The sequence below is a fragment of the Heloderma suspectum genome, chromosome 3 (assembly GCF_057233095.1).
Source record: "Heloderma suspectum isolate Gila_16-S chromosome 3, 16-S_ref, whole genome shotgun sequence".
Classification (NCBI taxonomy): domain Eukaryota; kingdom Metazoa; phylum Chordata; class Lepidosauria; order Squamata; family Helodermatidae; genus Heloderma; species Heloderma suspectum.
In genome coordinates, this window is record NC_139460.1 from 254,455,341 (window position 1) to 254,477,681 (window position 22,341).

The 22,341-nt window shown below is 45.7% G+C and overlaps 1 protein-coding gene across 2 annotated transcripts in view; it reads left to right on the plus strand.

Moving 5' to 3' along the window:
• Window positions 1–22,341, plus strand: part of SORCS1 (sortilin related VPS10 domain containing receptor 1) — a 618,971-nt gene that overhangs the window by 415,449 nt on the left and 181,181 nt on the right. For both annotated transcript variants that reach the window (XM_084841982.1, XM_084841983.1), the window contains exon 5: window positions 4,784–4,857. In XM_084841982.1, coding sequence (XP_084698108.1) covers window positions 4,784–4,857 — 74 coding nt within the window. The remainder of the gene's footprint in view (window positions 1–4,783; window positions 4,858–22,341) is intronic.

Below are 22,341 nucleotides of genomic sequence, written 5' to 3' on the forward strand. Positions count from 1 at the left end.
TTGGGAGAAAGAGGTAGCGCTAAGGAAGGAAGTGTGGTCATCTTGGGAAGCTGGACTGGGACCCCAGAGGGGCTGGATTTAGCCCCTGGGCCTTAGGGAAGGCATTTCAGTCTTTTAGGATGGAGGACAAAACTGCACAAAAGCCAAGAAGTTACCAATTGATGGGTGGTTGGGAGAAAGAGGTAGCGCTAAGGAAGGAAGTTTGGTCATCTTGGGAAGCTGGACTGGGACCCCAGAGGGGCTGGATTTAGCCCCTGGGCCTTAGGTTCTCTACCAATGAATTAACGTGTTGGTGTCTTCCTTCATTGGTTGTCTTAGGACCAGGTTATCTTAAGGAGCATCTTCATCCATATATGAACCTGCCTGAGCCTTTGGATTGGCATCAGAGTCCCTGCTCTCTGGCCTTCTTCAGCAGACATTTGACTCACAGAGTATTCCCAATCGTAGCTCTGCATTTATGAAATTTTCTCCCTGGGAAATCTGAGACTCTTCCACTATTCCCAGTTCATTTGTTTGTTTTGATGAACACTAAAAACATTTTTATTCAGGCAAACATTGTAGTAATTCATTTCTGCCATTTTATCAGACAGCTGCCCTTCCTGTACATAGCTGCAGAAAGGGTGAGAGCTTGGCTTCACTCCCCCTTGTGGGCATCGAGCGTAAGACATGGCAATGGCCACACAGAACAGAATGTAGGGGTCCGTGGGAACTGAGGCAGCCCTAAAAGGCAAGCCCTGCCTCGTCTTCCTCCTCCCCGGAGCATTCCTCTGGAGCGGCAGCCCTGCCCCCTGCTCCTGGTAAAATGTGCAGCATGAGATTAGACAGTCAGCTGTTCAGGGGATGAGTAGGAAATGTTGGGTGCATCCCATAATGATCAGCTGGGAGCACCTTTTTTTTCATTTACTTCATGCTATAGCATTTCCTGTGGATTGTTACAGTAATTTGACTGATTTGGTGAATAAATGCATTTGGCAGGGCTGGCAAGTTCAGAATGGTTAGGGAGGGACTTATTCATTTATTTCTATACCGCTCAATAGCGAACGCTCTCAGTGCAGTTCACAGAGTGCAGCATAAAAATGCAAAAGCTTGAAACCACAATATAACAGTACAACCAGAATAAAACCTAGCAGCAATGCCAAGGTTTAAAATACAGATTTAAAACACCAGAGCTAAAAGACTAGGAAGCTAAAATGCTAAAATACTGGGAAAATAAAAAGGGTCTTCACCTGGCACCACTCCTTCACTGAAAGGAGTACAACATAGGCACCAGGCGAACCTCTCTAGGGAGCTCATTCTACAGCCAGGGTGCCACAGCAGAAAAGGCCCTCCTCCTGGTAGCCACCTGCCTCACTTCCTTTGGAAGGGGCTTGCAGATAAAGACCCCTGAAGATGATCTTAGGGTCCAGTCAGGCACATATGGGAGAAGGTGATCCTTCAGATAACCTGGCCCCAAGCTGTTAATACCAGCAGTTATCAGGCCTGGAAATGGACTGGCACTCAGTGCAGCTGGAAAAGGAGAGTTAAGAAGAGACTCCCCAGGTGAGCATCCTGAGGCCTCTTTTTGCCCCTTCCATCTGCCAGTGAAAGAGGAGCTTCATGGAGCTTCCTTCTGACCTCCCTGCCAGAAAGAACTTCTCAGCTGCAACTGTCAGTTGCTCTGTGGCTGCAGAAGTGAAGGAAGCATGTTCTTGCACCATCCATCAGCCAGAGAACTAATGGCTGCTGAGTTATGTGTGGGTGTGCATGTGTATATATGTGTTTGGAGCATTTCCTGTTATTACAAACATTGCTTGTAAGCCATCTTGAGAATCATTTGATGGAAAGGCAGGGTATGAATCTTTAAAATAAATAAAATATATAACTATGATAAAGGGGTGCTTATCAAAGCAAGCTCTCACCATTAACCATTGTGAGGGACTATTGGATTAGAACTGCCCTTGGGCCCTTGTAGTCTTATCACATCTAATGGCTTTTCTACATGAGACTTTTAACCCACCACTTTACTGAGGCTTCTGCTTCCGGATTCTCTGTGGGATTAAGATTTACATGTGGTTTTTCCCCCCAGGGTTTTTCTTTCTCTGCCTTTCTATATGTTCCATTACACAACCACTAGGTGGCACTGTGGTATAGTGGAATTGCACAAATACACCAAGGTTTCATGGCACTATTTGTGGAAATACCAGTTTTTTCTCTTTAGAAAAACCTCTGCTATAATGGTTGCAAAGAATGGGAGAGGCCCTGAAGGAAGATGACATCATGTAAAGCACCTGCAAACTACCATGAGTGAGCAATCACAAGCACACAATAAATGTCTCATGTAGAAAGGCTCTCTGGCTATCCAGCCATGATGGCATGAAGTGGTCAGGTGCCATCTCAGCACACCTTTAAGGTGAGCAGGTGAGGACAAGCACAGATCAGTCAGAAGGCTGGTCTGGTGCTGAGAGCCTAGGCAGAGAGGTAGAAAGAGGGAGATGTATGCTCTCAGTTCTTATATTTTAAGAATAGCTCTTACCCATTTAAGTCAAGTGCTTAACTTTGCCCAAGCACAGCAGGTTTGCCAGACTTTGCTTTCACTCTATCAAGTTTATGTTCACTGTGTGTTTTTAGAGGGTAAATTCTAGTGATCAATAGGCCCTTCTACTCCTCTGCTCCCTGCCTAATTGGCACAGATTCTCCTCCTGTCTCCCAACCCATAAATGAAAAATCAAGATGACTGAAATACCAGTAGTTCTTTGTCAACTTGATCCAACCAGAAAGACAAAGTATCCTCTATTATTTATAGGTGAATGTTCAGGGAATTTATTTATTTATTTATTTATTGTCAATAACTTAGTTTCTTCCATATTTCTCTGATGAAGACATTGAGAGATTTGAAGTATTTCAGCATACGGATTTCTGTTACTTTTACCTAACACAGACTAAGATTGGTATCTCTGTTTTTAGAGTCTTCACACCGATGCAACTGAAAAACTTGTAGTGTTCTCATTGTGACAATGCTGTCAATCAGTGTGCAGACTGTAAACTTCTGTTACCATTGCCCAACACTTCTGCATTCTTCTCAGGCTAAGTAGATTTTGAGATTTCTTCCACTTTAGGTTATATACGTAACAGGTGTGAAAAGTTAACATGTTGTTAACAGAGTCACTTCCTGCTACAGTCCAGAATCCATTCTTGAAACAGACGCCAGTTTCACTGCGAGCAAGGCAAGGACGTTCCCTGGATGAATAATGTCTAATGAAGTTCACAGGTCTGGGACTCACTTCAGTGAGATTAATACCACCTTTGTTTGCTTTGCCCTCTCTGGCTGCTTTTTCTCCCAGCTATGACAGGAAAGTATTCGGTACTGTCAGTTCCAGCTGTCACAGCTGAGAAATCAGTGGGAAGTGACATCAGACACAACAGCAGCAAAATGGTCTCTTGATCAGGAGGAAAGGAAAGATGGATAAAACTGCTGGAACAGACAGGGTGCTGATGGATTTGGAAGGGTGAATGGGGCAAAAAATTGTGGAGTGAAGTTATTGAGTGGGGGAGGGGGCTAAAGCAGTCTTCCCCAACCTAGTGCCTTCCAGAGTTTTAGGCTACAACTCCCAGATTCCTGGCCATTGGCTATGCTGGCTGGAGCTGATGGGAGTTGAAGTCCAAAACATCTGGAGGGCACCAGTTTAGGGAAAACTGGGCAAAAGCAAGGGAGGTGAAAGGCAAAGGGCATGAGAAGGGAAAAGCTGGAAATCATCAATTAATTAATTAATTAATTAATTAATATATATATATATGGCCGAATAGCCAAAGCTCTCTGGGTGGTTTGCTAAAATTAAAACCAAAAAGTACAGGATAAAACAATATAAAATATTAAAGCATTAAAATTGCAATATAACAATGCAACCAGAATAAAACCTAGCAGCAATGCAGAGATTTAAAATACAGATTTAAAAAACCAAAGCTAAAGACTGGGATGCTAAGATGCCTGGAAGAATATAAAGGTCTTCACTTGGTGCCAAAGGAATGCATCGTAGGTGCCAGGCGAACCTGTCTAGGGAGCTTATTCCACAGCTGGGGTGCCACAGCAGAAAAGGCTGTCTTCCTAGTAGCTGCTCGCCTTACTTCCTTTGGCAGGGGCTCACGGAAAAGGACCTGCAATTGTGCCCATATGTGACTCAACAGTTGCAACTGTCTGAATTTCTCAGCCGCCCTAGGGCAGTAATATTGGACTACTACAGGCTCACACAACATGCTGCTTTCAGCTCATGTTATCAGAAAGTGGAGGGGTTGTCGCTCAGTGGCAGAGCACTGGCACACACCTACAGAAGGTCCCTGGTATTTCCAGGCAGGGAAGGAAAAGCTCCTGCCTGAAACCCAGGAGAGCCACTGCCAGTCAGTGTCTGTTATACTGGGCTAGATGACCCCATGGTCTGACTCAGTATAAGGCAGCTTCCTCTGTTCCTGATTCTTCAAGCTTGGGCGTAATAGTTGCAATACAACAATTCAGGCATTAGAGAGCTATAGCTCAAAGGTTCAGATCTAAGGTTGCAATAAAAACAATTCTGTAGAACATATGCCTGGATTATCTAGAGCACTTCTGGCTTTATGGGTTCTTGGTCAGGTTTAAAAATGTAAAAAGAGAGTGGCTCACAAAATAAACCTGGCAGGGTATCATTGTCTCTATACTTACGTTTAGTATCATACTATAGAGGTATGATTAAGGAGAAGAAAATTTCTGGGAGAAGATTAAGAGATTGTATTATTATTATTATTATTATTATTATTATTATTATTTTCCCTTTAGTTGTACAGTTCGGTTGAGTTTGGAAGAAGATGGCTGCTTCTTCAGGAAACCGTAACACCAAACAGATTCTACTGGTAAGAGGCAAGGTATTTCATATGTCACACTTCACATACCTTTTTTTGAGAAGGAAGAGATCCTTTTCAGAATGAACAACATAATTTTTTCGGGCTAATTTGTGGATTATGAGTTCCTGTATATGGTCTCAAAAAAGATTCTTAAAAGTGAATACAACCTCTAGTTTCCATTATTCATTTTCCCTTTGAATATTTCACTATATAAGAACCTGTTCTTTTTAAAAAAATAAAAAATCCCATAGCCAATTTTACTTTTCAGTCTATGACTGCATACATCATCTGATTATAAATCAGCTCAATTGAACTCAATAACACACACAGTACATCTGAACAAGTTATCATTTATTCTGAACCTTTCTCTCGTATAGTTCCTTCAAGGAATTCAGGATGGTATACTTTGTTCCCTCCCATCTTATTCACATGACAACCCTGTGGAAGTAGGTTAGGCTGAAAGATAGTGATTAGCCCAACACAGCCAGTGAACTACACAGTTAAGCAGGGATTTGAATATTCTCTGTTTTAGTATGACGTGTTCACCATACTGTCTCTCATGGTTGGAAGACATGGTTAGGATTGGGCTGTTAGCCCAATACACAGAGCTTCTGAATCCTATATCCTCACAGTCGTAACACTCTTCCATTCTATGTTTTAGTTATTTTAATACAAGTACTTAGAATAATCATGGCTGGCTGTTGAATGCCACCATAAAAAGGAAGACACATTCCACCTTCTCCCCCACACAATAGAAAATACCTAATACAGGAGCACCATGACATGTGTTGGCATCACCTGAAAAAATGCATTTTTCTCTGGAGTGGTGTTTTATTCATGTGCATTGTTTAACTGATTCAGTGGAGGCTGGTGGCTCTGATTTAAGTGGGCCTGTAAATCCATTCTGGGTTTCAGTCAGAACCAGACAGAACTCTAAAGGAAATATCCAAGATGCTGAACCCTATCCCCAAAATAGGTTCAGCCCCTGGGTAGCTCCTTTAGAGTTCTGGCTGGTCCTGACTGAAACCCAGAATGGATTCACAGGCCCACCGAAATCGGAACCACCAGCTTCCACTGCACTAATTTTATTGATTACTTAAATATCTCAGTTAACCAATTCAAATCCATGGAGTTATTCAATTAAGACTTTAAAAAATAAACTTTAAGTCCTACTATAAATCGAATTGTGTCTGCCAGAAATCTCACATGAAGGGGATCATAGTTAGCTTTAAAGCACCTTTGCTAAGGAAGAAGGGCAGGACATTCCAAAATAGACACTTAAATGGAGAGCAGTTTGCTGCTAATTTGCTAATTCCAGATTTCATATACCTGGGGACTTCCCCGCACTCTTTAAGAAGGAAGAGGAAGTGGAAGTATCTTCAGAAGAGCTGTGTGTCCATTTCAGAAATACTCTGCATGGCTGGCAAGATCAACACTGTATTTCCCAAACATCAAGCTGTACAGTTTAACTGCCATTTGACCTAGCCCATTGCCCTCACTTAATTATCCTCTGGGCACATTGTGGCTTATGAATACATGCATGGCTCAGGGCTGCTGTAGAGAAATCTGCAAATACTACTGTTATGGAAGCCATTGTCATATTCCTGCTGGGTGGTGGTGGTGGTTGTTTTCCAAAGAAGATGCTCTTCTAAATGTTGTTTCCTCACCATTTTCAGCTGCTTCCCTACAGCTCCCCAAGGTATCTGCAGGACAGAAAAACATTAAAGTCGTCTGCTGATGCCTCCTGCAAACCTTATAACATTCCATTTAGAGACAATTTGGCTGCCTATAGGTGATAGACATGCTGTGTTTTTGTGTCCTTTGTTTCATTAGAAATGAGTCATTAGCATGGAAGCAGGAACTTTTTTTTAAGGGCTTATCTTTTCATGCCTCCAACTGCAGCTATAAGTCATTTGGAAGGGATAATAATGTTACTCCAGGGGAGGAGATAGCAGGAGGAGAATGAGCAAACATAAAACTGCAGAAGAGAAGGGATTCAGAATCTCACTATTTTCAGCTCTGGGGTAGGGTCTTTGCAATTCTCTTACACAGTGGAGGGGGAAAAACAGGCCTCACTAGGAAATACATGGCACCGTTATTAGAGAACAGTACGCTAAGGGCACTCTATAATCATCCTTGGGTTTATTGTATGGTTTTACCATGTTTGTCATGCTTGGGATAGGAAAATATTTAAAGAAATAAAACAAATCTAAATAAATGCTTACAGACCTAGTGGCTGAGGTTGGGTTCCTATATTTCATATGGCAAAATGCTATATCCAGTCTTTGCTAGACAGCTGTGCTGTGAGGCATGTCTGCATGCTGACACAAATTCCTGTCTCAGATCTGTACTGGATGAGCTCTTGTCCACATCTTGTCCACATAGCCTGTACTGTGCCTTGGGCCTCTACTGTCCAAGAAGGAGCTACAGGAGCCATCCCTGCTACCCTGACCTGCCTCCCCACGATACGCTTTTCCCCTTGGGGACTGGCATAGGCTGGTGATATGTGTGCGTACGTATGTATGTATGAGCAGAAATGGAGTACACAGTCTGCTTGGGAAGGGTTGTGAGAGCAGAGCACCCCTACTGGATTCTTCAGCACACCTCTAATCACCAGGTGGACAACACAGGGTGTCATGAGCATACACAACACTGAGAGTAAAATATAAGGCAAAACACAACCTTTCCGCACAGTATGTTATTGATTGTTTTTATGGCTAGTCCTGACTCACAGCATTTGGTTGGCCAAGATAGCCACAAGCTACATGCACAGAATCTTATTTCCATGAATCTGTGCATCTTGAACTAGTGATGTCAGAGAATTCCACCACGGACTCCAGTGAGGCCGGATTCTAAAGAATCCAGCCCCCCGGAATCCGTGGCAGAACGGCCTCCCCCCCCCCGGGATGGAGCTTGCCTGGCGGCGGATGCAGCAGTGGCGGCGGCTCCGGCTGGTCTCCCGGCCGCTGCTGCGCTGCTGCGGCAGCAAATGGTGGCCGTCGTAGGGGCCTCCATTTGCGTGGCTGCCTTGTGCCATGATAGACTATATAAATACTTACATAGCCTATCACAGCAAAAAGCAGGGGTGCAAATGGCAGCCGCTATGCCATTTACGCCCCTGCTCTTTACCTTAATAGGCTACATAAGTATTTACGTAGCCTATCATAGCAAAAGGCAGCCAAGCAAATGGTGTAGCCTCTGCCATTTGCGTGGCTGGCTGGCTGCCTTTTGTCGTGATAGGCTATGTAAATACTTATGTAGCCTATCACGGCTTGGCAGCCACACAAATGGTGGCCGTCGTAGGGGCCTCCATTTGCGTGGCTGCCTTGTGCCATGATAGACTATATAAATACTTACGTAGCCTATCACAGCAAAGAGCAGGGGTGCAAATGGCAGCCGCTACGCCATTTGCACCCCTGCTGTTTGCCTTAATAGACTACGTAAGTATTCACATAGCCTATCATGGCAAAAGGCAGCCAAGCAACTGGTGTAGCCTCCACCATTTGCGTGGCTGCCTTTTGTCGTGATAGGCTACCTAAATATTTATGTAGCCTATCACAGCTTGGCAGCCACACAAATGGCGGCTGGCGTAGCAGCCACCATTTGCTGCTGCAGCAGCCCAGCTGCAGCCAGAATTCCTGCTGCAGCCGGCCCTGGCCAGCGGCTCAGCAGAGTTGCTGTGGAGTGGAGCCAGCTGGGGAGGATTCCGGGAGTGCCTCCCCCCCACTGCCGATGCCCTGAAACGGACGGGTGAGTAGGATTCATACATTCCTATCCTGAACTAGTCTCCTGTTGGGAAAGCTGAATAGCCACTGATTCATGGTGGGCAATCCAGATATGAGATCATATCAGAGATTCTAGTGGAGCAGGCTTTAAAGAATCAGAGATGCCCTTGGACCGGACATTAACAAGTGTTCTGGAGCCCCTGCAGGTATGTCAGCTTTGTGGCAACCCTGCACTTGTCTCATCTTGGAAAACCAAAGAGCTCTAGTTCAAAGGTCTTTGGTAGGCTGTGTGCATCTTGGTAGCTTCTCCAATTTCTGTTCTCTTTTGTGTAATCCTGTATCCTGCTCGCTTTTCAGTGCTGTGATATGTTATCTTGCCCATCATCTTCCCTCCTGCTGCAACTATCTTTCAATACTATGGATGAAAACATAGGCAAGAGACTTGGCCTTGTCTTCACACGCCCCCTCTACCAACACACAGACAATTCCTTGGGAACGAGACCCTATGTCAGGGGTGAGCAACACACAGCCTGCATGTGCCCCCCGCCCTGCCCCGGTGTGGCCTCCCACAAAAGAGTTTTGCTCTTCTGCTTGGACTAGGGATGGATGAACTCACCTGGGCTTGGCTTCCTTAGGTGAGTGCCGAGCCACTGCCTGTTTCTGCTCGCAGTGCCACGTGAGCTAGTCAATGGCTCGGCGAGCACCCCACAAAGCTACGTGGCCAGCTGCCTTCATTAGCAAGCCCGTCGCAACCCGTTCTGTCCTCTTTGCAAGAAGGAAAGAATGGGCAATTGGCGGGAGGCACTGGTCCCCTGTCAAGCCTTGCAGGGAAGGAGACCACGCAGATTTGAGAAGCGCAAGGGCAGGAGTCTCCCGCCAACTGCACTCTTTCCTTCCTTGCAAGGAGGGGAGGGCACACGGTTGGAGGGCAACTCCTGGCTTCGCTGTGTCAAGCCTTCCCTGGTTTCTTGCTTGCAAGGTGCCCACGAAGGCTTGAATCAGGCAGTGAGGGCAGGAGTCTCCCGCCAACTGCGCTCTCTCCTTTCCTTGCAAGGAGGGGAGGGTGCACAGTTGGAGGGCAACTCATGGCTTTACTGTGTCAAGCCTTCCCCATTTGACAAATATCTCAGCATTAATTAATACGTGTATTAATATTTGAAGCTCTTGTAAATTTCCAGACTTTGTGTTTGAAGTGTTTGGAGAAATTAGTTGCTTTGCTACTGATGAATTTTCTGTTCTGAATTTCTATTTTGCTCTTAGGGATCTGATGGATTTTCTCTTCTGTGTGCATTTTGTTCATAGAGATTTCTAGGCAAAATAGTACCCTATTCTGTTTCACAAGCCGCTATCTAGGGATGAGCCGAATCCACCCCTCACAGGGGCCTGGACCTGCTTGACGAGCCTCCCTGCTCCCGCACCCCTGCCCGCCGAGCTGCGTGAACCACCCCTCCTCTGTGTGCCGAGGATTCCTGCATGCACAAGGGCTTGGCTGCCGGAGTCCTTGGTGCTGCGTGCACCCCAAGTACTCTAGCCATGTCCTCCTCATGAGCAGAGGATGGCTAGAATGGCTGGGATGCTGAGGTCTCGTCCTGGCCCTGTTGGCTATTAAAGGCTTCCTTGGCAGCCAATGAGGGCAGGACAGGCCTTGGCACCACACACACCTCAGCCACTCTTGCCATCTCCTCCTTTCAAGGAGGAGATAGCAAGAGTGGTTGTGGCATGCGGGGTGACAACTCTGGGCTGTTCCCGGCTGCTTCTGTGCCCCGGGGCGCTCGGTGACTGGGTTTGTCAGCACCCCATGGCTCAGTGAGCAAGGTCCACAGGGCCAGACACGGGGGAGTTCACCAGCCTCCTGGACAAAGGTGGGCACTCTCATTTAAGGATGGGCCCAATGTTAGTTTGGTTTGGATTTTACTACAAAACAACTTAATTCATATTTCTTGAACAGGGGGAGTGCAACCCTGCTAATTCTGCACCCTGCATTTGATACAATCTACCATGGTATCCTCCTGGATACCCATAGGATGGGTATCAGAAGCACTGTGTTACAGTGGTTCCGGTCCTACTTGTGGGGCTGATTATAGGAAGTAACATTGGGTGACCATTCCTTGGCCCCTTGGCAATTGACCTATAGGGTTCCACAGGCCACCATCTTGTCCCCAGTGTTATTTAACATCTATATGAAGCTGCTAGGAGTGGCCATTAGGGGCTTTGGAGTCAAGTGCCATCAGTGCTCTGATGACAACAGCTCTACCTCTCCATGACATTTGAATCAGGAGAGGCTGTGTAAGTCCTGGATCACTGCCTAGACATAGTAATGAGCTGGATGAGGGCCAATAAAATGAAAGTGAATCCTGGCAAGATGGAAGCCCTGTAGGTGAGTGGATCCCAAGTCCAGGCTCATTGCCTGTTCTGGATGGGGTTGCACTCCCTCTGAAAGTTCAAGTTTGTAGTCTGGCAGTTCTCCTAGATCCAGCATTGTCACTGGAGGGCCAAGCTGCCATGGCAGCTCGAGTGCCTTTTACCAGCTTTGGTTGGTTTGCCAACTACGGCCTCTCCTGGACAGGGATAGCTTGGCCACAGTGGTACAGGCACTAGTAACCTCCAGGCTAGATTGCTGCAATGCTCTCTATGTGGGGCTGCCCTTAAGCCTGCTCCAGAAGCTGGAGCTAGTGCAGAACATAGCAGCTCAGCTGTTGTCAGGTTTTCAGAATGCAACTCCTTTGCTGAGGGAACTGCACTGGCTGCCCATTTGCTACTGGGCTAGGTTTAAGGTTTTAGTACTAATGTACAAAGCCCTAAACAACTTGAGATCAGGATACCTGAGAGAATGTCTTCTCCGTTACCAACCTGCCAGGTAGGGATGTACGAAAGTCACTTACCTTTTTGCAGCTTGGCTTCGCGGTGGGGGGGAGGTGCTTCGCTTCTCCCCCGAAGTTCAGGCGAGGGGGGGGGAGGCTTCCCACCTCGCCCGGCCGAAATTCAGGCCGGGGAGAAGCGCCCCGTCTCCCCGGCCGCGAAACAAAAAGTAAAAAAAAAAAAGACCCCGTGATAGGCTACGTGACGATTTACGTAGCCTATCATGGCTAGATTTCCAAAGTCAGCCGTGATAGGCTACGTAAATCGTCACATAGCCTATCACGGGTGACTTTAAAAAAAAAAAAAGCGTGTACGCAAATGGCGGCTCCCATGGGGACCGCCATTTGCGTTCCTTATTTTGGCACATCTAGTCTACGTAAAGATTTACGTAGACTACAGCGAAAATAAGGGCACACTATTTGGGCACCGCCGATTTCGGGGGGCCGAATGCATTGGCGCTCGGCTAGGGGTGCACAAAAGTCACTTACCTGGTCTCGCAGCTTTTTGCGGTGGGGGGGAGGCACTTCGCTGCTCTCCCCCCGAAGTTCAGGCCGGTGGGGGAGGCTTCCCGCCTCACCCGGCCGAAATTCAGGCCGGGGGGGGAGGCTTCCCACCTTGCCAGGCCAAAATTCAGGCCGGGGAGGAGGCGCCTCGCCTCGCCCGGCCGCGAAATAAAAAGTTAAAAAAAAACCCCGCCCCTGTGATAGGCTACATGACGATTAACATAGCCTATCACGGCTAGATCTGCAAAGTCAGCTGTGATAGGCTACGTAAATCGTCACGTAGCCGATCACGGGTGACTTTTTTTTTAAAAAAAAGCGCGTACGCAAATGGTGGCCCCCATAGGGAGCCGCCATTCGCGTTCCTTATTTGGTCGCTGTAGTCTACGTAAAGATTTACGTAGACTACGGCGAAAATAAGGGCAACGCAAATAGCGTTGCCCTTATTTTCGCCGTAGTCTACGTAATCTTTACATAGACTACAGCGACCAAATAAGGAACGTGAATGGCGGCTCCCTATGGGGGCCGCCATTAGCTGTACGCGCTTTTTTTTTTTTTTTTAAGTCACCCGTGATAGGCTACGTGATGATTTATGTAGCCTATCACGGCTGACTTTGCAAATCTAGCCGTGATAGGCTACGTTAATCGTCACGTAGCCTATCACGGGGGCTTTTTTTTTTTTAGTTTTATTGGAATGGCGGCAGCGGCAGCTGGTCGAAAGATCGGCTGCCGCCCCCGCCCCTGACGAAGACCCGACGAACTGCCGCCGGGACCTGCCGCCAGGAGGGACATTCGGGAAAGGTAAGTCCCGTCCCAGGGGGGGTGCAGGGGGTGGCGGGGTGCGGAGAATTTCTCCCCGAAACTTGTTCGGGGGGCCGAACACGTTGGCGCTCGGTCCCCCGAAGTTTTGGGGAGAAATTCTCCTCCAACCCTACGCTCGGCCCCCCGAAGATTGGGGGAGAAATTCTCGGCCATCCCTACTGCCTGGTCACTGAAGTCATCAGAGGTCTTGCTCCTGGTGGTTCCACATAGACCTATGGCCAGACTGGAGTGCACCAGGAGAACATCCTTCAGAGTGGTGTCCCCCTTTCTTTGGAATTACCTTCCCCTGTAGACAGGTGCCAACACTATGATACTTCTGGCACCTCCTGAAAACAGTTATGTTCCAGGAAGTATTCCTTAAACGACCAGCCACGTTTTTTATTGGCATTCTGTTTTTAATCATTTTAATATGGTTTTTAATCTTTAATTTTTTTTATTTTTTTTTTACTATTGTACTTCTTGTGTTCACTGCTCTGGAATCTGTTTGGATGAGGAGCAGTATACAAAAGTTTTAAATACATACATACATAAAACATATATCAACCAGAATGCAATGATCCTTTGTGTTTTGCACTTCTCCAGATTGTTCAATGCAGTTAGTTCTCTGATTATTTTTTAAATGCTACTTTGCATATATACTATGGAAAACTGCATGCAAAAATGTGTGTGTATGAAAATTAGCACAAAAAATGCACACAAATTCATGCAGAGTTAAAACAAAACTTTTGGAATCTGATACAGGAATGGGATGGAATGAACTTGTACTTTAAAAAATGCCAATGTTATAGAAAGTGAAAAAGACAGTTTCATCCATCCCTAGTCTCCTCTTCACCACAGTGTGCCTTTTGAACCCCAGATCACTTTTGAAGTTTATATTTTAAGTTTGAGACAATTTGTGGTTAACAGAGTAACCCAGAGATTTTCATGGGCACATTCAGTCTTTGGAGAAAAAAGGAAAGTCACCATAAGGCCAGATTACATAAGCAAGAAAAGAAGTAATTTGCTTAGGGATCCAGGGAGGGGAGGCAGTTTGTGGTCCAGATGGTGCTATACTATAAAAATGACAAACCCTGAATGTCATCTTTCTTGTCAGGGAGTTGAGTGGAGTAACATTCAGTAAACGGGGACAGACAGGGAGATGGATGGGAAAGCAAATGGACATGAGGTCAGTGCAAGAAAATTGTGAATCCATTGAGACATGGAAGATGGCATAGAAAAGTGAATGTGAGGCCAGTGGTGTGTGCGTGTGTGTGTGTGTGTGTGTGAGAGAGAGAGAGAGAGAGAGAGAGGGAGGAAGGGACAACTTGGTATGATCCTGCTTCCTGAGGCTAGAAATTTTGACTTTACTATACACTATCCTTACACAATCTAAGAAAAAATTACCTTAAGTTAAACAGGGATGCGCGAATCAGCAAAACTTGATGTCTTCGAGGTTCTCCAAATTCTATTTCCACCTTGAAACTCGTTCTGACTTGTGTCTGTATCAGATTACAGGCTTTCTTTTTTCTTTTACCAAAAATTCATCCATATTTTCCTGCAAATTTCCCCAATGAAGGCATCAATTGTACACATTTTTGAAATGTACACCTTTTCCTCCGATTTATTAAAACATGTTTGTGCACATTTTTCAAAAGTACATATTTTTTCCAGATACATTTATCAGATGTATGCATTTTTGAACAATTTTTTTGTGTTCTGCGAATTGCATTGCTAGCTCAGAAATTATGGACTTCAACCCCATTTTGCATTTGTATCTGCATTCGGTTCTGGGAGTGTAAACTGGATAAATTCTGGTCAAAAACTAACTGAAACAGATTTCTCATAAAGAAATATGAAGGTGATTCAAACAAAAATACACTTCAGGTGATCGCATGGGGCCGTTGTTATGTGTGAATCACACCACAGAAGCAAGTGGTAACCCTGACAGATAGACTTGTAAGTACTTTGCCACCTGTTGTTACTAAGAATAGCCTTAGGCAGCAAGACAAGGAAATATTATAAAGTTGGAAGACAACTGATTTTGTTTTCTTTTGAAGAACACTGATTCCCCCACCCCAGCCCTTTTAGACCAGGTAAGTGCAGGCGGGTTAAAATAAAATCCATTCTTCTTTTCAAGGCTGCTGGCAACAGGAGTAAATCAACGGCTTAGAACCTAGCTTTAAATACCTGATCACATTTGATGGACAGGACTTTGATGTGTCTATTTACTTAGGTGGAAGGAGAGAAATGAGATGGTGTGGTTCTGCTTACAACAATTTCTATTTTATCAGCATTTCAGAGCTTACCCTTCCTATGGGCATTTGCTGAAGGCTGATTAAGAACTTGCTAATCAAAGTAGCATTACGACAGCGCATCTGGGAAAATCATCTTGTTGAGATGACAGAAAAGCCATGGCAGAAGACTGGAACAGCTCAGGAAAGAAAAAAAAAATTTCATAGCTTATAGCGGGTGCTTGTTGGCAGCTTCTCTGAAGCTCTGTGGATCTGGAAGTTAATGAAGCATTTTTATTGTCAAATGGATTTTGGATTTGGAAGAAAGTCTGGGTCAAGGTTAGAGCCTCAGGGTAAAGGCTGATGTTCTACTCCTGATATCTTTGAAAAGGCTGGTTCTCTGAGGGGTTTGGGATACATGGGCCACTGCCACACAGAGGAGGCTGGATGGCGCTTCTAGGTGCCAGAGTGCCTGCGCAACAAACTGTTTGAATTTTCTGTAATTAAAAGATGCTGCTGCCAGCACAACCGAAGGGGACTTTATACCTAAATGAACCAAGGCAGCAGTCCAGGCCTCCAACATCTTATGTGAGCAAGCCAGAAATGTTTGTGTAACATCTCTGCCTCCTGGTGCGACCAGAGAAGCATATGCTCCATTTGGCATTTCACTCTCCATTGGGATCCCAAAGTTATTGCATTGTATTTAGTGAAAGTTCTTGTTAAAAACTCCTCTACTCCTTCTGTCTTTAAGATCTGTATCCTACTGCCTAATTTGGGTGCCATTTTGAAGCTCTTGCCAAATTCTGACAAATTTGGTTTCTTTGTTGTTGGAAAGCCAAAATCCATAGATTGTAAGAATGGCAAACCGGGGCCAAATCCCACATTCATTCATTCATTCATTCATTCATTCATTTGAGCATTCTTCCCCTACTCTTCAGCCAAAAAAGGCTCCCAGGTTGCTTTACAAAAGCTAATATTAAGACAGTCCCTGCCCTCAGGCTTACAATCTAAAAGACAGAACACAAAAGGAATAGTCAATAAATAATCAGACTACACCTGATCTTCTTCCACCTTCCAAGTTTTGGGAGAGTCATATACTCCTATGCCTTGTTCCTGATTAGGTTCACGGAAAGAGTCTTAGTGAAAAGAAGTTCCCCAATGGCATCATTAGCCATATTGAAGCATCACTAGCACACATAGTGAACTCCTGTGAATCTCTACAGAGAGTTTTGCTTACCCAGATCGAGTTTGTAGTGGAGCCAGTGCTCTCAGGGATGCAGCACCGGCCCTTTTTTTTTTCATTAACAGGGACACTGATGTCATCTGCCACCCCACCTCACACTTCCCTGTTGCCTCTGAGCTTAGCTGCAGTCCTCAGAGTAGCTGGAGTGGAAATGGATTTTCCCAGCAACCGGTATTGTTCCCTGTTGTAATTGCGAAGTATTTTAGGGTAGCCTGGTGTTGAATGGGCAATTCAGGCCCATTAGCTTTGCAAAATACCTGCTCCTTGGGGAGACAAAAACTTCTAGAACTGGTTGGTTGATATGGGTCAACACAGCTTCCTAATTTTGGGGCTCTCCTTGGGGGCATGGCTATGGGGACTGTCATGATGAGAGCCTACACTTCAAAATTTACCACTATACCACTTCCTAAATCTGAAGTCAGTGCACCCTTCTTTAATGTGGAAGCAAAGTAAGTGGTTGCCAGGGAAAGTGGAAGGCAAAAGGAAGAGGGGCCGACCAAGGGCAAGGTGGATGGATGATATTCTGGAGGTGACAGGCTCGACCTTGGGGGAGCTGGGGGTGGCGACGGCCAACAGGAAGTAGGGGTGCACGAAAGCCACTTACCTGGTCTCGCAGTTTGCTTCGCGGTGGGGGGGAGGCGCTTCGCTGCTCCCCCCGAAGTTCAGGCTGGGGGGGGGAGGCTTCCCGCCTCGCCTGGCCGAAATTCATGCCGGGGGGGAGGCTTCCCGCCTCGCCCGGCCGAAATTCAGGCCGGGGAGGAGGCGCCTTGCCTCGCCCGGCCGCGAAATAAAAAGTTAAAAAAAAAAACGCCCCCGTGATAGGCTACGTGACGTAGCCTATCACGGGTGACTTAAAAAAAAACAAAAAAACGCGTACGCAAATGGCGGCCCCCATAGGGAGCCGCCATTCGCGTTCCTTATTTGGTCGCTGTAGTCTACGTAAATCTTTACATAGACTACGGCGAAAATAAGGGCAACGCAAATAGCGTTGCCCTTATTTTTGCCGTAGTCTAGGTAATCTTTACATAGACTACAGTGACCAAATAAGGAACGTGAATGGCGGCTCCCTATGGGGGCCGCCATTAGCCGTACGCGCTTTTTTTTTTTAAAGTCACCCGTGATAGGCTACGTGACGATTTACGTAGCCTATCACGGCTGACTTTGCAAATCTAGCCGTGATAGGCTATGTTAATCGTCACGTAGCCTATCACAGGGGCGTTTTTTTTTTTACTTTTATTGGAATGGCGGTGGCGGCAGCCGGTCGAAAGACCGGCTGCCGCCTCTGCCCCTGTCGAAGACCTGACGAACCGCCGCCGGGACCCGCCGCCGGGAGGGACATTCGGGAAAGGTAAGTCCCATCCCGGGGGGGGTGCGGGGGGTGGGGGGGTGCGGAGAATTTCTCCCCGAAACTACTTCGGGGGGCCGAACACGTTGGCACTCGCCCCCCCGAAGTTTCAGGGAGAAATTCTCCCCCATCCCTAACAGGAAGCTCTGGTGTGGGCTGGTCCATGAAGTCACGAAGAGTCGGAAGCGGCTGACCGAATAAACAACAACAAAAGTAAGTGGTGAAACTCATTCACTGGCTAAGATGGAGATATATGGGTAAGATGCGTAATTTCTCATAATCGGTTGAATGGAAAAGCGTCCCTTAACAAGTTTCAGATCTGGGGCAGTGCTGCCTGCTTTATTTAGGGCACAAACCTATGTCACCTAGTAGACAGCATCTGGAGAACACAGGAAACTTCCGTTTCTGGGATCTGAGGATCCTCCTCTGACCCCTGGTAGCTGGCACGGTTGTCTCTGCACCAGCTGTGTCTCCGCACTTAGAAATGGAATGTGGAGAGGACAAAAAGGGGGGTCCTGGGGGTGGTGCGGGGAGAGGAGACTGCAGAAGCTGCTTTACACAGCTTCCTATGCACATCCCAGCCTCCTTCCCTCCCCCTCCCCGAAGCTGTTCCTAGACAGGCGAAATCACCCATCTAGGGAAAATGCAGGGTGGTCAGATACATTGCATTGGATACTTGGCAGCCTCCAATTTTGGAGAATGTCAATGATCAAGATAGGACTGTACCCTCTGATTATGATTCCAGATAGGTTCTAAAATACTCCGAGATCATCAACAGATCAAAGAATAGTACATGGAGCCATTCATGAAGTTCACTTTGGTCACCTGTTGGATATAGCATTACTAGCCTTTAAAGAAAGACCATTCACATTTTGAACAAGAGGTGAGAGTACAGGTTTAGATTTATAATGTTATTTGTTGGTCTACTGAGGCTGAAGGAAGATGAATCTCCAAAGACGATATTTCCACTAATTGAATTACAAAACCATTATCATGTGTTGAACAGAGCTACTTTCTGATTCTGCTGTGACAGGGAACAACTTGTTAGAATATTTATGCATTGAAGATAATTTCAGTAAAAGGATTGCATGGAAACAAACTCTCTTTCCCATCAATCTGCTGTGGGCCAATTAGCCTTCCAAGGCTGTGGTGTATGAGAAGAAGATGTAGATGGCTGCTAAACTACAGCATCAAAAAAAGGAGGTGTGGGTTGCAGAACAATCTTAAAGCAATTGTAAATGCATAGTATACTGTGCTAGCAATGACCTGGGTGGTCTCTCTATTTTGCCATGAGAGACGCACAGCCCCCATATTATTATGGATGTTGGTATTTCAAATAAGCAAACCTTACATCCAATAACCCTTTGTGCTGGAAACTCTTGCAAAGCAAACAGAAAGGAGGGCTGTGAAGGTTTGAAGCCTACAGAGGCAAAGGGAAAAAAGGTTGGGCTTAGAGGCCTGAAGTTTTTGTTGGGAGGGGATATCCCTCAGAGGAGTAGTTTCATTTCCCTGGTTAATTAGTTTCATTTCCCAAGTTAAGTTTAATTTCTTCAGGTTTGAAACAGTACTTCTGGTTTTGAGGGAGGAGGGTATAGAGAGCGAGAGAGCCAGTAAGAGCAGAGACAGCCAGAGTCTGTAGTGAGAGCAGAGTCTGAAGAGTGAGCAGGAAGAAGCAGCCTAGAAAACTTTAAGGACAGCTAGGGTAAAGGAACTTGCACTTTGAAACATTTATTTTCTTTTAATGCCTTTTATATCACTCGGCTCTCATTGTGTAAATACCTCTAGTTGTGATTTCTTTGCTTTAATTTACCAGTAAACTGTTGTGTTAAACCCTGGGTCTAGAGTTTCAGTCACCCCACATCTACAGCCTAAACCCCACATTACGGGGAAGGGAAAGTTTAAAAGAAGGAAGGTGGGACTCTTAAGGAGGCAAGAGATCCTTAAAGAATTGCTCAGTGGGTCCAGGTCATAAGTGGAACCTGGACATATGGTGGCAGTCATGAGATACTAACAAAGGTGAAATTTGGCACTCCAATATATTTTACCAATAGGTCCAAACCCAAGAGGCCTTTAACCACCCAAAAGAGTTCCCATCATGCTGATGGGATCTGAGCTAGCCATGACTGACCAAGAAAGAGGAGTTGTGGTGGACAGCTTGATGCAAATGTTGACCCAGTGTGCGACTGCTGTAAAAAAAGGCAAACTCCATGTTAGGCAGAATTAGAAAAGGAATTGAGAATAAAACTGCCAATATCATACTGCCTTTATATAAATCTATGGTGTAATCACACTTGGAATACTGTGTACAGTTCCAGTCACTGCACCTAAAAAAGATATTGTAGGGTGGAAAAAGTGCCCAAAGTGGCAACTAAAATGATCAAGGGACTGGAGCAACAGCCCCTTGAGGTAAGGTTAGAACAGCTGGGATAGGTTTGCTTGGGGAAAAAAAGGCAAGTAAGGGGAGACATGACAGAGGAGTACAAAATAATGCATGGTGTAGAGATTGTGGATAGGGAAACAGTTTTCTCCCTCTCTCATAGTACTAGAACCCAGAGTCATCCCATGAAGCTGATTGGTTGCAGATTCAAGAAAGATAAAAGGAAGTACTTCTTCACACAGAGTATAGACAAACTGTGGAATTCACTACCACAAGACGTAGTGATGGCCACCAATTTGGACGGCTTTAAAAGGGGGTTAGACAAATAGATAATGGCTACTAGGCTTGATGGCTATGTGCTACCTCCTCCAGTACCAGAAGCATTATGCCTATGTACACCACTTGCTGGAAAACATGGGTGGGAGGGTGCTGTTGCACCTATGTCCTGCTTGTGGGTTTCCCATCGATAGTTGGTCAGCCACTGTGTGAATAGAATGTTGGACTAGATAGACTAGAGGGGTCTTCTTATGTTCTTAAAACACCTTGGCATTCTGTTTCTATATCCAAAATATATCTTTTATTTATTTATTTATTTAATTAATTTATTAATTGCCCATCTGGCTGGTCACCCAGCCACTCTGGGCGATGTACAACAATAAAAACAGTTTATATACAATAAAATTCAACATTAAAAACATCACATCTCTAAAATTACCCTAGCCCACCCCAATGCCTGCCTGAAGAACCATGTTTTCAATGCATGGCGGAAGCTCATTAAAGAGGGGGCATGGCAGAGTTCCCTAGGGAGGGAGTTCCACAGAGTAATGGCAACCACAGAGAAGGCCCTCTCCCTCATCCTCACCAGCCTAGCTGTCCTGGCTGATGGGACAGAGAGGAGGCCATCCGAGGCTGATCTTGTTAAGAGGCCTATCTAGTGTTTCTGGAGGCGCTCCTTGAGATAGGCTGGGCCGGAGCCGTATAGGGTTTTAAAGGTCAAAAACAACACCTTGAATTTGGCCTGGAAAACAACTGGTAGCCAGTGCAGCTCCTTCAGCACTCGAGTGATGTGACCTCGCCGACGGCTGCCTTTAATCAGGCGAGCCGCCGCGTTCTGTACCAGCTGCAGCTATTTGCGTTGCCCTTATTTTCGCCATAGTCTATGTAAATCTTTACGTAGACTACCGGGACCAATTAAGGAACGCAAATGGCGGCGCCCATGGGCGCCGCCATTTGCGTACGCGCTTTTTTTTTTTTTTCAAAGTCACCCATGATAGGCTACATAACGATTTATGTAGCCTATCATGGCTGACTTTGGAAATCTAGCCGTGATAGGCTAGTAAATCGTTACGTAGCCTATCACGGGTGGTTTTTTTTTTTTACTTTATTTTGTAATGGCAGCGGTGGCAGCCGGTCGGAAAACTGGCCGCCGCCCCCACCCCCGACGAACCGCCACCGAACTCCCGCCGGGACCCGCCGCCAAGAGGGACATTCGAGGGAGGTAAGTCCCATCCCGGGGAGTGGCGGGGGGTTGGCGGAGAATTTCACAAACAATTTCGGGGGGCCGAATGCGTTGGCATTCGGCCTCCCCGAGATTCGTGGAGAAATTCTCCACCATCCCTACCTACTCTTCTCTGGTGAGAGCAAGAGAACAAAAAACTGTCCATCAACAAAAACTGTCCATCTTTCTTAATTGTTGTATCTTTTTGATGTAGGCCAGCTGTGTGGAAACTGGTTGTCCATGAGTGGAGTCTATATGACTAGGGGTTGCACATGGATGCTGCAAAGATATGTGTGGTGACAATCATGTAGGTCTTTGATGCACAATTGCTAATGATATTGAGTTTGTGGGAAATATTCATATTTTACAGTTACAACATTCATACACCCATGCAGTTACATTTTGTATTTTGCACTTCGATCATTCAAACACAGCCAGCTGAGTCTATGTTTAATGCCACTAATATACCAGCAAAGAAGTCAGACTGTGCGTAAGTCCACAATAAGGGGCAGTATGGGTAGAGGAAGGTATGGTGTTGGTAGGAAAAATATTAAAAATATGCACTGGGGTTGTCCAGGCTCAAATTTGAGCATTGATTTTCTGAGTTGCTGTAGGTCTCGGCCCATTTGTAATGTTCAGTTAATAATTCTAGCCTACTTTACAGGTTGCTGTACTGACCAACAATAATGCTCATAAAGTGGCTGGAGTTCTTTAGTAAAGGTGCTATATGAATACTAAGTATTATTGCTGCTGTTATTATTTCAAGTAAAAATGGGTGCCCATAGCAAAATCTAGCATGAATGCCAAGAATTGCTGAAGATTTAATTAGCTCAACAAATGCGAGAAGTAATTTCAAGTCCTTAAACACTGACCTCTAGGACTGCTGAATGCATGGAAATAAGTGAAGCATTGCA